The sequence below is a fragment of the Passer domesticus genome, chromosome 3 (genome assembly GCF_036417665.1).
Source record: "Passer domesticus isolate bPasDom1 chromosome 3, bPasDom1.hap1, whole genome shotgun sequence".
Taxonomy (NCBI): domain Eukaryota; kingdom Metazoa; phylum Chordata; class Aves; order Passeriformes; family Passeridae; genus Passer; species Passer domesticus.
Genome location: NC_087476.1, coordinates 95997078 through 96011149, shown reverse-complemented (window position 1 = coordinate 96011149; position 14072 = coordinate 95997078). Strand labels below are relative to the sequence as shown.

Genomic DNA, 14072 nt, shown 5'->3' with positions numbered 1-14072 from the left:
TTAGTTTAAGTTTGGTACCCTGAAACCTGAAGGTTCTTTCCTTCAGAAGATATTGTTGGGGCAAAGAAATAAATGTCTTTGCACTCAGGGTGATTTTCAAAAGGTCTATTCATTTCTCCTAATGGAGGAGGGCTGAAGATACATTTTCTTTCCTTTTTACTGGTTTAAGTTTCAGCCTACATTTGTTTCAAAACCTCTCTTTGTTTTATTCATTCTTTACATTCTTTTACGTCTGTGTTCCCTTGCTGTCTTCTATTTCAGTTCCTCAGGCATATCTGCTCTTTTTTAGAGATAACTACAGAAATATAATTCACATTTAGTCAGTATCTTGAGTCTTTTGTTTGCAGTGTGTTTGTACAGTTTTACATGAACTCTGCCATATACCCATCTTCCCAGAGGTGCAGCTTTTACTTTCATAAAGGAACCAAATGAGTGTTTTCATGCTATTTTTTGAGAAAAGAGAATTAATTTGCAATAATTTTTCTGGTATGGTAGAGAAATAATTTTGATTTCTAATATCTTATGATTTACGCAATGGTATTTTGTAAGTATTTTCTTTAGGGACTTGTATTTTCAAAGGCTTATAGTACAGATGTGAAAATAAAGATGGCAATACTGCTCTCACAACAGTGAGATCCACCTTGTTATGCATTGATTTTAATTTGGGGGATTTTGGAAGAGGAAAAATGGTTAGACGAAAACAGTTCTGCATGTGCAGATAAATACTCAAGGGATGTTAGTGGATGCTATCCAAAACATTAGCTGTAAAGGTTCTGCCTTTTTGCTGTAGCTAAAATTACTTGTGTTGACAGGAAAGGAAAAAACCACAAGAGCTGATAAGAGTGAAAAACTTGCTATTTGAAAGGGACTCTTGAGGTGAAGCATTAACAGTGGTCTGTTCTCTGGTCCACTGTGGGTCTGAGGAGTTGAGGCCTGTTCACACTGCCATCAAGGCATGGTAAGTGAGCCTTTAGGGAAAAGATGCATGTGCCTATGTCTTGTGGGGGAATTTTTTTTGTCTTCATACTTTGTTCCTTTTACTTGCCATGTCTAGTTAAATATGTACACCTGGCAGCCAACTCCCAGGGAGAAAAGGTGCAGTGTACTCATGTGGAGAAACTAATGATTAGTACATTGGATTCACTAATCCAGAATTTAATATGTGCTGAGGGAATTAAGAAATTCCCTCTTGGATCAGGTAAAGGTATAATCTGCTTTGAGAGAGGTGTGCTGGGAGGTCTGTAAAGAAACAAAACGTGCTCTAATTCCTTAGCAAAGTAGGACAAGAAATGCTTATGCGTGTCAAGTCTAGGAGATTAATTAGATAGTAGGCAGTTGTGGCTTTTAAGGGTCTGGTTATCTTCTAAGAGAGGTCTGTGGGAGAAACAGGCAGACTCTTTTAGGAAGTCTGTGCACAGACATAAAAATGTTCTCCTGGGCTCAGCTTCACAGATTCTGGATTCCCTGAGTACTCTTAACTTACCAAGATCAGCTGTCTCTTTACTTCTCCTTCAGGAGGAAATAGAAAAAAAAGTTGTAGTAACCTTTGGAAGCTGAGTTTACTCCTTTTTTGGGTGAATGGTACTTGAGCGGCAGTTTTGCATTTATTCTAGGTGAACGCAGAAGAGTGTTCTCCGTGTGTCAGATTTGCTGGGTTCTGTTTTAGAGCTGCTTTGGGTATTGCATCATTTCACAAGAAGCACACTGTGTAGCTAGGGGAAGAAAAAAGGGAAAATAATTTCATGCATGATATAAGATGCTCTTCTGAAAGCATAATTAATTTCTTATGATGTTGTTTTCCTGCTCTGTATTTTCTTGCTAATTCAAGGCTCTCAGGTATATGGGATTTTGACTAAGTGTTCATAAACTATTCTAATTTCTGTATCTAGTTTTCACAACCTCTTGCCAAAAATAAAAATTAAAATAAATACTGACAATTCCAAGCTTTGCTTTGTGCAAACGTTTTTGTCTGGTATTCACGGCAGCAGAGCATGAGGTCTGTAAATTCTTTGGTTGTATTTGCAATGACAGAATTGCTCCAGAGTTGAACTGTTTTTATGAAATGTTAAGTTCTGATGTTTGCTTGGGCCCAAAAATGATCATTTCAAGAAGATCACTCCAGAAAGTTGTTCCAGTGGTGCTTTGGGGGAGAGGGATATGAAGAACCTGTGAAAACAAGATGACAAGTAGATGGCATGTAGGTTTACAGTGATTGATTTGAAGCTGCAGCCTGTAGGATGTTTAAGTGCTGGCTGCTAAGATACTGAAGCCTTTGAAGTTGTTATAACACTCCAGCCCTACAAATACTGTGAAAAATATCTGTTGATAGAAAGATGTGAGCATATGGTAGATAATTATCCTGTGCCTTTTTCTGTGAGCAATTTCCCTGTGGTGGCCTATGCAGAGTAGAGCAAAGCGTGGACTGAAACCAGATATGCCAGTTTCTAGGCTAATGCTGTAACCACTGGACGAGTATCTCCTCCGTATTATGTGGAGGATAAGTGCTGATATCACACTGTGATCTTTCTCATTTTGGGTAAAAAGTTGCATTGGTACTGATTTTAAGCCACTGTAGGATGCAAGTTGTGTGCATGTGGTGTGCAGAGATATAAACAAAATGCAAATCTGTACTTAACATTATTCTTTATGATAATTCTGGATGAGAGATGCTATAGAAATGCATTACCACTGTTACAGGCTTGGGAGGTTTTGTTTACTGACATTTTCTCATGAAAGTTAATTTCTTGCTTAGAAATATAGAAGTACACTAACTTAAAATAAGATCTTGCTGTTATTTCCTGTAGTATAGCCAGGAAAAACAGTTGCAATCTGTCTTCTTTAAAATCACATTCCTGGAAGATATTCTGGCAACCTGGGTATTTAAACACATTTCAAAGAAAAACAACTTCAAATCAATTAGAAATTGTTACCGTATTTCATTTCTGATAGTGTAGAATTACAGTTTGCTGCAGACATTGCTTGGAGTTATGAAATAAGCAATAACCTGAGAAGGAGCCTATGAATTAGCAACTTTATGGAACATGAGACCCATTGTACTGTGAAAAAAATGGGGAATAGGTGGATGCTAAGTAGTTTGCATAGGTTCTTGATTAGCTTTTTTGGAAGGATAAAGGAAAGAATACAAAGGACAGAATGTTCCAGAACAAAATTTAAATGTTTCTTTGCCAGAAGTTGAATAGTATGGCATTTTTGGAAAGCTAAACTCTGCATGTCTGTGCTAATAGGGCTGAGAACTAACTTTGTTGGGGGTTTTTCACTTGCCTCACCTGTAAGATCTCACTGGAACTGATAGTGTCAGGCTGAAAATTTTCCTTGTCTCTCTTGGAAATCCAGTTGATGTCATTGTTACTCATTTAAATGAGTTACTGTTGAAATGGCTTAAATTGCACTCTGTGGGTGGGCTTATAACAGCTCTACTCTGCCTTTTATACCAACTTCAAGTGAATTCATTTTCTCAACTCTGGTCATGTCTGAATGTCAAAAAAACCCTTCGCTATCAAACTGTTCGCTTACTATGCAGCCAACTTCTGTCAGCAGACAGGATCAGGAGCCAGGGAATTCACAAATCGAATGTGCAGCTCAACAAAACTCTGGGGTTATACTTCTTAGTGAAAATCAATGCTCCTTGTGAGATTGTTTAACTTAATATCTGGCAGATTGTCAGAAGAGATCTCCTGAATCACTTGGATTTCACACAGTGTGAGGGATGCCTATAGTCTGTTAATCTCTGTATAATAATTGAAAACTATGTTTCATTCCTATTGCCACACAACATGAGCTAGAGGGCAAAACTTGGTGAATGTACAAGCTATTGGTTAATTGCTTAAAGGTCTGGATAACCGTTTTATAAAGACTTTTAACCCAAACTTTGTTCTATAATGAAAGAAGTCAGCCAGGAAAACTTCTGCCATGAAGGAGCATTTAACTTCTTTATGTTGAATTGCTTACTTTTGGATAGGTAAATAGTTATTAGCCATCTTCTGTATCACAATAGCTACAGCTGTGTGGGCAGTGATGCTTCTGGAGTCTGGTTTCTGTCATATGGAAGTTCTCATTACATTACTTGTTTTGCAGGTCATTTTGAATTTATTCCTGAAGATCATTTTTCATTCATTCCCTAACTGGAAAAATGGTATTTACTCAGTTGTCACAGGTGACATTAGCAGACTTTTGTGTCCACAAGAATATACAGTCATCTTCAGACGCTAATAAACCTGCTACTAAACCTTCTGTACTTTTAAGATGAGGCAACAATTAATCTTTTTAGAAAATGGAAGTTACACAAGTTGTAGAATGGCAAAACTAAGAAAAAAGTGCTGAAATTAAAACCTGAAAGGTTTAAATTAAGATCTGATGCATGAATTTGCTCGTGTTGTTAGTGGAGATCATGGAGAGACATGCAGTGTCTAGACAGAAGAGAATTGTTTATTTGAGCCTCCATCTGTGTGCACAGAAATGACAGTAAATTCTTCAATTATATGCTGAAAAAATGGTAACATCAGTGATGGTCCTAACCAACCTGAGTTGTGCATGTAGGCCATCATGTGAGATCAGCATGAATGCAGAGCTAGTTGCAGATGCAGTTTGGGTTGATTCACACTGGTATATTGTTGTACAGTGGGCCACTTTCAGTCTAACTGGCTAACTGTTGAGTAACTTAGGGAGTTTGCACTGCAGAGTTCATTTAAAGATATCTATTGGCAAGCAAGGCAAGGGATTGTATCCAAGTCTGGATTTCTTTATTTTAAATGCATTAATGATTGTTCTGTTAAATTTTATTAACTCTCTGGAAAGACTGCAGAAATCTAATTTCAAATTAGACAGGATTTATTGAGTGAAATATGTAACTTAGTCTGTCAATACCTCAGTCACTGTGATCATTTTTTTTCTCTATAAAATCCATTTTATTCACAATTTTATAGAAAATTCAGGAGACAAAAACCCATCATTTCAGCACCCATGTGATTTTGGTAAAATGATAATGTATAGATTTGTGAGCAAGGCAGAAGGTTTTGATATAAGCCACAGAAAGCAACAAGTCTTTTTCTATATGCATAATTGTCTTGTTATTTCTGTATTCTTGACTTCAGTGAGCCGTCTGTGTTCTTATTCCCAGAATTTTTTTAAAGTTTTAACAACTAAACCTCATAATCTTGAAGTTGCATCAGATTTTAGTACTTATACAAGATCTGAGTTTTCAAGCAGAGCTTGAAGCCATGAAACACAAACACGATAAGCTCTGGTCTTCTAATGTTTTAAATCTTCATAACTACAATCTCTTAAAAAGATGGATTGGTTCAGCTAGAATGCAGACTTCAGGCAAAGAACCAGAAAATGAAGCATACGGGTTATTACTGTTTTTGCTCCAAGTTTAAGATTTTGATGATTTCCAAAGTCTAATAATGACAACAATACTGGATCACGAAATAAAATCTTATTCAGAAGGTCCTTTCCCTCTAAAGAAAAGGGTCAACTTACTGTTGCAGGGACACTACTCTCATGAACTAAAGTGACGAATTGTGTGTCCTCAGAAGAATCTCTATGGTGCTGAAATTATAGCAATGTAGATACTCTAAAAGGGATAAATTTGACAAATTAAATTCTGCCTTAGATTTTAACAATGTATTTTACAGGTAGTTGCTTACTTTATCTGTGATTTCAAAAATAGAATCATTAAAGATTAAAGAAGGTGCTGTTTGAAACTGAGAACAACATAGCACATATTTTGACATCCTGTTGAAATTGAATTAAAGTTGTTTAAAAGTATTTTCAGGTGAATGAACCTAGTGCTTAGGGCAAATAAGTTACACTGAGATATGTCAAAAAAATTTTGTACATAAACATGGCATTATATTCAGTAGTGTTTGTGTTAAAATTTGAGTTTAGATCTTGTGGAAAGTACAGCCCTTCTGCAAAGTTAACAAAATGGATGGAAATGTAGTGGCCAAATGCCAAATAACATGCACTACAATAATATAATTCTAAAGCTAAAAACATCTTATAAAATTCAGAACTTGTGTTTCAGAAAATTTGTGTTGCCCTTGTGTGTTTCTTCTTTCATCAGTGAGAATCTGTTGTAATTCATGTATGTCCTGAGTGGGTAGTTGAATTGTTCTTCAGGTGGTTTGTTTTTATAACAAGTTTGTACTCTGAAATTTGAGTTGGTGAATGAGAGGTGTTTAGTAAGGATCCTACAGTCAAATCATTAATTTTAATTCCTGTAGCTTTAAGACAATACGGAATAAACACTGTTTTGATGCAATGTTCTTGAATTCTTTGAAAAGAGCACTCCTTTAGCTCTGTGCTGCACAAATGACAATGGATTTCCTCTTGCTCTTTTTTTGTTCTGTAGTGTAATGTTATTTAAAAAACAAAAGGTTCAGTTGCATTTAGGTCAGTTATTAAAATACTGTTGGTCATTTCCTTTGACAGAACATTTCTATTGTGTTATACCAATGTCATTAGGAGGAAAGGTTATTCCCACTTGCCTGGCTGATATCAATACATACTGGCATATTACATCCTCTGGCTTTCTGGAAATGTTTTATTTGAGCAGCAGCTTGGGAACAGGAAATTTAAGGTTATATGCAGTCTGGTTTCAGGCTGCATGGTAGAAAATGTGTTTCCTAGAAGATGCTGTCTACCTGACAGATTTTCTCCAGTATTTTGTAGAATTGGATAAGCTTAAATAGGTTCAAGTTGCAAACAAATTTTTACCAGCTGTAGGTAGCAGACAAGGTAGAACAAGGTTTTGAGTCACCCTGTAGTATTTGAGGAACTTATGTGAATTGCATTAGCGTATCACCAATTGACCAATTCCTCTGGAATGTAGTTTACATTTTAAGATATGGCAATGATAATATTACCATTTTGTAAGTGTTCCTAGTGTCTAGAAGGAGGAGAAAATAGTACTTTTACATCAAGCCGTGATCAAATGTGAAGTCTGTGACATTGGAGTAACTTTTAAAGGCAGACCTTCAAGAATAGCCTTTTAGCCATGCAGAGCAGCCAGAATCAGAGTGAGCAGGAAAATAGGAATACAGTTCAATCCTGTAGCAGTTCATGTATGTAAAACACAGCAATGCATGCTTCCCTGTGTTGCTTTCACTGACAAATTTGACTAGTATATTACAAGTGATGATGATGAAAATGACAAATTCATTTTGGTAAGATCTTAATATATATTGCTTAAGTGGGAGAAAAGTATAAAGTTGTGGAAAAAGAAACACTTGAAATATTGAGCCATCATGCACATATAGTGAAGTCTGTATGAAACTATTCCATAGGGACATATCTAAAGTAATCAGAAATAATAAAAGTTATAACCCTTTTTAACAGAAATAACCATTTTAGTTCGAGGTCAGTCTACAAGTAAATTTCATTGTAAAGCTGAAGCATGGTGCCTGGTGAGCAAGTGATTGAGCTTTCTATCTGCCTTTGCAGGGTATCAGGGGTATCAGAAGATAAAATTTATACACAAACTCATTTGTTTATTTTCAGGCCAAAGCTGTGGAGTCTCACCTTGCTAAGATCCTGTTTCAGTTTGAGCTTTTTGTGAACCTCTTCATGAAGCTAAAACTAGCTGAGGTTGGAAGGAGCCTTTAGAAAGAGATCATTAGCCCAGCTGTCCTGCCTGGGCAGGATCAGATAGATTAGGCTGTCCATGTCCTTGTCCAGTCAGGTTTGAAGTATCTCTAAGGACAGAGACTCAACAACTTCTCTGTGCAACTCATTCACTTGTGCTTATTACTTTTGCAGTTACACAAAATATGAATTTGTTTATGAAATATCTGCAGCTTACAGGAAGAAGTAACCTGGCATCTAACTGCATTGAATACATATATGGATAAGTAATTTTATGAAGCTACTGTATTATATCATCTCTTAGTTGTAGAATGCAGATATCTGTGCTACTTTTGAGTTTCTTACTGTTAACTGAACAATTCATGCAATTTAAAATTCTGTTGCAGCTAGTTTATTGTCAAATCTCTGTGTGATATACAGCCTTCTAGTACCTAAATGGGCCCTCAAGAGAGCTGGAAGGGGAGCTTTTATAACAGCATGGAGTGGTGGGAGAAAGGGTAATGGCATTAAATTGAAATAGGGTAAATCAAAATAAGATCTAAAGAATAATTTATTTTCTGTGAGGGTGGTGAGGCACTGCAACAGGTTGCACAGAGAAGCTGTTGATACCCCATCCTTGGAAGTGTCAAAGGCCAGCTTAGAAGGTGCTTTGAGCACCCTGGTCTAGTGAATGGTGTTCCTCCCCTGAACTACATGATCTTTAAGGGCCCTGCTAACCCAAACCATTTTATGAAATGCAGATTGATTTTACTGATACTCAAAGCTCACCAAAAGCCACATGATTGTGTTAACATGCTCTGAGGTTATATCAAGAAAACCACTCCAAGATCCAAGTGCAAAGCATATGAGTACCTAAGTACTTTCAATCAGTGCCGTCTCATGTCCTAACAACAAGGACTACAGGGTGAGTCCCCATTTGCCTTTCACATAGGTCCTTTTTTGGTCAACTAGATGTAGGCATGTAACATTGGGCACATTCGGTATGGTTTATAACACCAAATACTTCCTGAATAAAACTTAACTGTGCACAGAAGACTGATCTAAGCCAATTATAGGAGTGGTAACACCACTACTGTGCTACTGACACAGTTATCTTAGTTGTATTATCATTTTTATTTCTGTTAGCTATTTCTTGAAATACAGTGAACCTGTAATAAAAATTTCTGCCAGGCATATTAAAGAGACTTCTGTGTATGGATGACACTTGTGTTAAGGGGATGAGTCAAGGTAATTCAAGTGAAGAGGCAATTAAGGTGGAATAAATCACAAGGTTGAGGCAAGAGAAGAGAACCCATTTGCTCTACCACTGGTAATGTAGCCACTGTTTGAGATAATGAAGCAGAGCAGTTTCTGTAGTTGGTGTTAATTTGCCATATTCTCTTGGTTGACTGCTTGTTGAATCAGTTACTGTGTGAGGTTATACTTGTGTGTTGCATATCAGTTTTAATCTAATTCAAACTTGTCCAGTTTTCAGATGCAATGATGTAATTTTAGGAAAGAATAGAATGGTAATTTGGGCCTACATAAGCCTGGTACTAGCTCTTTTATTCAGTTTATGGTAGGTCTCCTATTTGACAATAAGGTTCTGCTGTTTCACCTTGGCTTTCCTCTGAAGCATGGTAGAACCTCTGCATTCTAATATTGTGGTTTAGCTGTGTCATAAAGGTTCCACATGCATACGTGCCTCTGGTATCAGTATGGAAGGGGAATGGCTTGTCTTTTATTGGTGTAAACAATTTTGAGTTTTGTTCTCTTCTAATCAACAGAATTTAGCTTCCTGGAATCCTTCAAACCCCGAATGCCTCCTGCTTGTTGTGAAAGAGCTTGTGCAGCAGTATCATCAATTTCAGTGCAGCCGATTACGGGAGAGTTCTCGTCTCATGTTTGAGTATCAGACTTTACTTGAAGAGCCCCAGTATGGAGAAAACATGGAAGTCTATGCTGGCAAAAAAAACAACTGGGTAAGCTCTTATTACATCTAAAATGCTTTTAACAAATATAGCTCTTGCTTCAGAAAATGTGAGTTCTTCCTGTGGATCTCCATGCTTTCTGTTTCCGATGGAGAAAACCATTTTACTTCAGCTCATTTTCTATATTCCTTGTTTGGTATGTTGCTGTATTCCATTACATTGGTTCAACCAGATTACCAGGTGAGAATTGGTTTTGAACCTGGTGTTCATTCATCTGGTTGATAGGTGAAAACTTTGAAACTGTTGAAAAGCCTGTGCTGTGTTTAGAGGGCACAGTACAACATCAGTATGCAAGTTCCAGTTAGCTTTGAAGATTTGAGAGGCAGAATAACAGTGTTGGTATGACACCCTGCCAGCCTACCAGCCTGCTTAGGGATAGCATGTATTAGGGTGTGTTTCCACATTATGATTGAGTTGGTTTAATTGGTCGCTGCAGCTGCCAGTGTCTCTCTTGCACTTGTCTGAGCTGAGATGAGTTGTTTTGGGAGAGGATTTTTCTGCAAGAGGAGGCAAGATGGGCTACAGCAGTGACTTTGTAGGACCATGCTTTCATAGGACAGTCAGACATTAAACTGGCTTATCTATTTCCTGAAGTTAGATCCCATGTTCCCACATGGGAAATGTGCCATTCTGTATAGAAACACTCTGTGTATACTATCTTTAAGATGTGGCCATTGGCAATGTAGGCATTTTGGTTACTGTGTGAATTGACGTTTTTTAAAAATCGATCTCTGCCACAGAGTAAGCTTTGCAAAAAAATCAGTTTTTTTCTGCTGGTAATATATTTTTCTTGAGAAGTTTGGAGTAAGGTATGTCAGGAAATATCTAATGGTGTTTATGAAGAACTTGTTTCCCCTTTGCTTTCAGAACTAGCATACTCTTAAGATAAACTGGCCTTCAGAAGCTATATCTTCTGAAACAGGTACAGTCTGAAAATTGATTAAAATTCAGCACTCTTATTATCAAGGCCTAAAATTCACCTGTATATCACTTCAATCATCCTTAAGATACAGGTGATTCAAGGATGCTTACTTTACAACTCACACATTCATCTGGGCTTTTTTTCCCTTAGGCAAGTAATCTAGGCTTTTTTATTTGAACTCAGATTTAATTTTCTTCATCAAAGAAATTCAGACCTCTTAAATGTTTATAGATCAGAATATTTGATTGAAATTAGCTTATTCACAGATGTTATTGTCCCTAGCTTGCATCCCAAACAACTTGGTGTATCTCTAAATTTCATCATACTGGTTTATTGAGGTGTAGAAGGCTTTCTGAACTGTACTGAAATTTTATCAAGTCTTTTCTCAGTCTTTGGTGACTGAATAAAGAACTTTCTTTTCTTTAATTTTAAATGCTATTTTTAATTGAAAAAATTCCAATAAAATAAATTTTAAATACATTTTGAGTCAAATCCTTTTCATATAACAGAGCTATAGATTTTTCCATAGCGTGTGCTATTTTGCAAGTCTTAATTCTCTGTCAAGAAGACTTTTGAGAGTTTTGAAGATTTTGTGAACTTAGTATATGTGACAGAGTTTACTAGTGTCCTAAAACAAAACTGTGAAACTACCTTGTGTAGTTCTCTTTACTGTCCTTTACAACTGTTTTGTTAGCCTCAAGGATCAGCAAAATAGGACTGTTTTTCCAGAAAGCAAGAGGTAAACAGCCTTTTATCTTCTCTGCCTAGAAGTTATTGAAATTCATGTTGCTGCTGTCTCTCAGGAATCAGTAGTAGCTCAGCAGATTTCTGAAATAATCAAGTATGAGCCTTGCACAATGTTATCAAAGCAATCATCTTAGGTGCATGAGTTAAAAATACTTTGAAGAGAATGCCTGAATTCAGCTCTCTGGAACAAAATGGAACAGAAATTTGCTCTTATACCTTTGTTCCAGTGCCTCCAGTTTCCTAAAGTGCAAGCCTCCAAGATATTTGACAAATCAACAAACTATTACCTAGCTTAGTAGCTTCTTGTTGGAGGAATACCGGCAGACACAGGAGCCCGTTAAATACCCAGTCGCTCAGGGCTGTGGCCAGAAATTCATCTCTCTCGACCCGATGCCTCTATCCAGCTGGTTTGGGCAGGGGAGATGAGCACCATGGACAGGGGCTGCTCCCTGTCCAGCCAGAATGCCTTTGGAAGTATTAGTTTGCAAAGTAATCTTGATTGAATTGTAGGAGAGATCGAGACTTTTTGGAGCAGCTGGTGATCAGAGCGGCATTGATCAGAGGTCATTCATGTGTTCAGTGGCCATCCCAGTTCATCAGGCTCGGTATTATACCAAAAATAATTTTCTGGGTTTTATGGCAACTGTTGCATGGCATTTTTTGAAATCCAGAGGAGAAGCACTATCTATAATATCCATTTCACTCCAGATAAGAAGTGAGGACCCTGACTGTTATCGTAGCAGTCCTCATGTTAAACGTTTGCAAGAAGTTGGTGATTTTTCTGCATACATCTGTAATACAGCATCAGGAAGTTGGTACCTTTCCTTACAAGTGGTGTAATCAGGAAAGGTTTCACAGTTGGCCTTTAATGTGCACTCACTTTTTGTTGCATAGTGTGTTTGTGAGCAATTTCTTTGCATATCTTGTGTGAGTCCCAGTGACAAATTTTAAGGGCAATTCTTAGCTAGCTGGCATAAGGGTGAATTACAGCCCAACATCATACAAATCCTTTTGGCAAATGATGTAACTAGAAAGGTGCCATTGGGAATATTTCAGTTCCATTCCAGATCTTGTTTGCTCTTGTTTACTGACTTAAAGGTAGAATGAGTTATCTGTAGTTCATGCCTGGTAGATAGACCCAGAAACAGATTGGCACTGACAAATTGGTAAGCTTGTCTCAAATTATGCCAGTTTTTGTAATTTATTGCATTTAAAAAAATGTTTAACACTTTCTTTACTGCTAATTCAACCTACCTAACAAATATAGCTGCTGTGTGACTGCTATATTGAACTAAAAGAATAGAGATAACAAAAAATTAACATGGAGGAAATCAGGCAGGCATTTGTTTTTTAAAACCAGCTAACTTTGTTGCTTTATAACCAGGTGGACGAAGTCTGGTTTTAAGGAAGTGTATGAAACAGAGAGGAAATCCTTTCCATTTCCTTCACATACCCTTTATACGTAAAAAAGAGCAGTGTGTATGGGACACTTGGCAAATTTTCAGCAAACAGTTGTCTAGGTGTTTAGAGTTACATAATTCTTCATAAGACACATTATTTAAAACCGTCTACTTGAACTCTTTTCTTCTAACTTTATCCAGAGGATACTTTTGATACATGCTTACCTTTCAAAACACAAATTCTCTTACATATATCTGCAGTGTTTGTAAAGATGCCTCTGTTTTATCTATATGTTCTTATCAATTTGTCAGGTTTTTAGCTTTGCTTTCAGACTCTTTGCAGGTCTCGCCAGACCTTTGCCCGGAAATGAGTACAGCCAAGATACATCTATATTTAGGGTGTAACAAAATATAGTCTGATTTTTTGCCGTGCACATTGTTTTATTCTAACTACTTTTTGCTGTTGACTTACTGGCAATGAGGGTTAATGTTTTTGAGGTGTTTTTTCATATGACACCTGTGAAATCTGTAATTTTTCTTCCTCTCCAGTATTTCTATTCAGCAATTTTGTTTAAAATCTCAACCTTTCTCTTTGTATGAGCTCTTACATGTATTTCTGGATAATATTTAATCTTCAGAATGTTTGTGGTTTTCTTTTAGCTACCAAATCTCATTAGTGTTACCTTTTTTCCACAGACTGGAGAATTCTCGGCTCGCTTCCTCTTGAAGCTGCCTGTCGATTTCAGCAATATTCCTACATACCTTCTCAAGGTAAAACCACTGTCTATGTTCACAGTATTTGTGAGAGAGTAGGAATTATTGCAATCTCCTTGGTAATTATTTTGACTTTCCTGCCGTCCTGCTCTCCAAGAGTTTGAAAGTTCACAATTTTTAAATCTGATTGGATTATGTTTAGGAAAGGTGATGTTGGACATACTGTTGTTTTGTGTGCTACATTAATGTCATCTTTTATATGAGTCTGTGGAATTAAATGACATGGCATTGATGATGAACAGTCTCAATTGTACCAAGAGTGACAGTAGAAAAAGAAAAGCTAACTAAATACACCATTTCTTAACAAGGAATGAAAGCAAATTCTGGTTACTTGAACTGAAAGCTTCAGTGATTACTTTACTTCATTGTTCACAATGAACAGAAGTTTGACCAGATACTTTTGAAAGTAGTACTATATGTTTACAAGTTGGGATGAAAAAGCATTCATTTCTTTGCTAAGAGGAGAAATAAAAAAAAAAAAAAAAGCAGTTTGTGACAAACTACCACCTTGGAAGAATTTGAAATGAGTGTTTTTACAGCAAGGGGACAGTCTGTTTGAAGCAGCTACTGAGGAAGTCCATCATAAGGTCAATGTTACTATATTTAGAGAACACAGTGAGAGATCTGGTTTTTCTGTCTATCATGACTGTCAGA

General features: G+C 36.8%; 1 protein-coding gene across 5 annotated transcripts in view; it reads left to right on the top strand.

Moving 5' to 3' along the window:
* BABAM2 (BRISC and BRCA1 A complex member 2) overlaps positions 1-14072 on the top strand; it is a 160340-nt gene that overhangs the window by 39940 nt on the left and 106328 nt on the right. For all 5 annotated transcript variants that reach the window (XM_064414502.1, XM_064414501.1, XM_064414500.1 and 2 more), the window contains exons 5-6: positions 9372-9566; positions 13341-13415. In XM_064414502.1, the coding sequence (XP_064270572.1) occupies positions 9372-9566; positions 13341-13415 (270 nt within the window). The remainder of the gene's footprint in view (positions 1-9371; positions 9567-13340; positions 13416-14072) is intronic.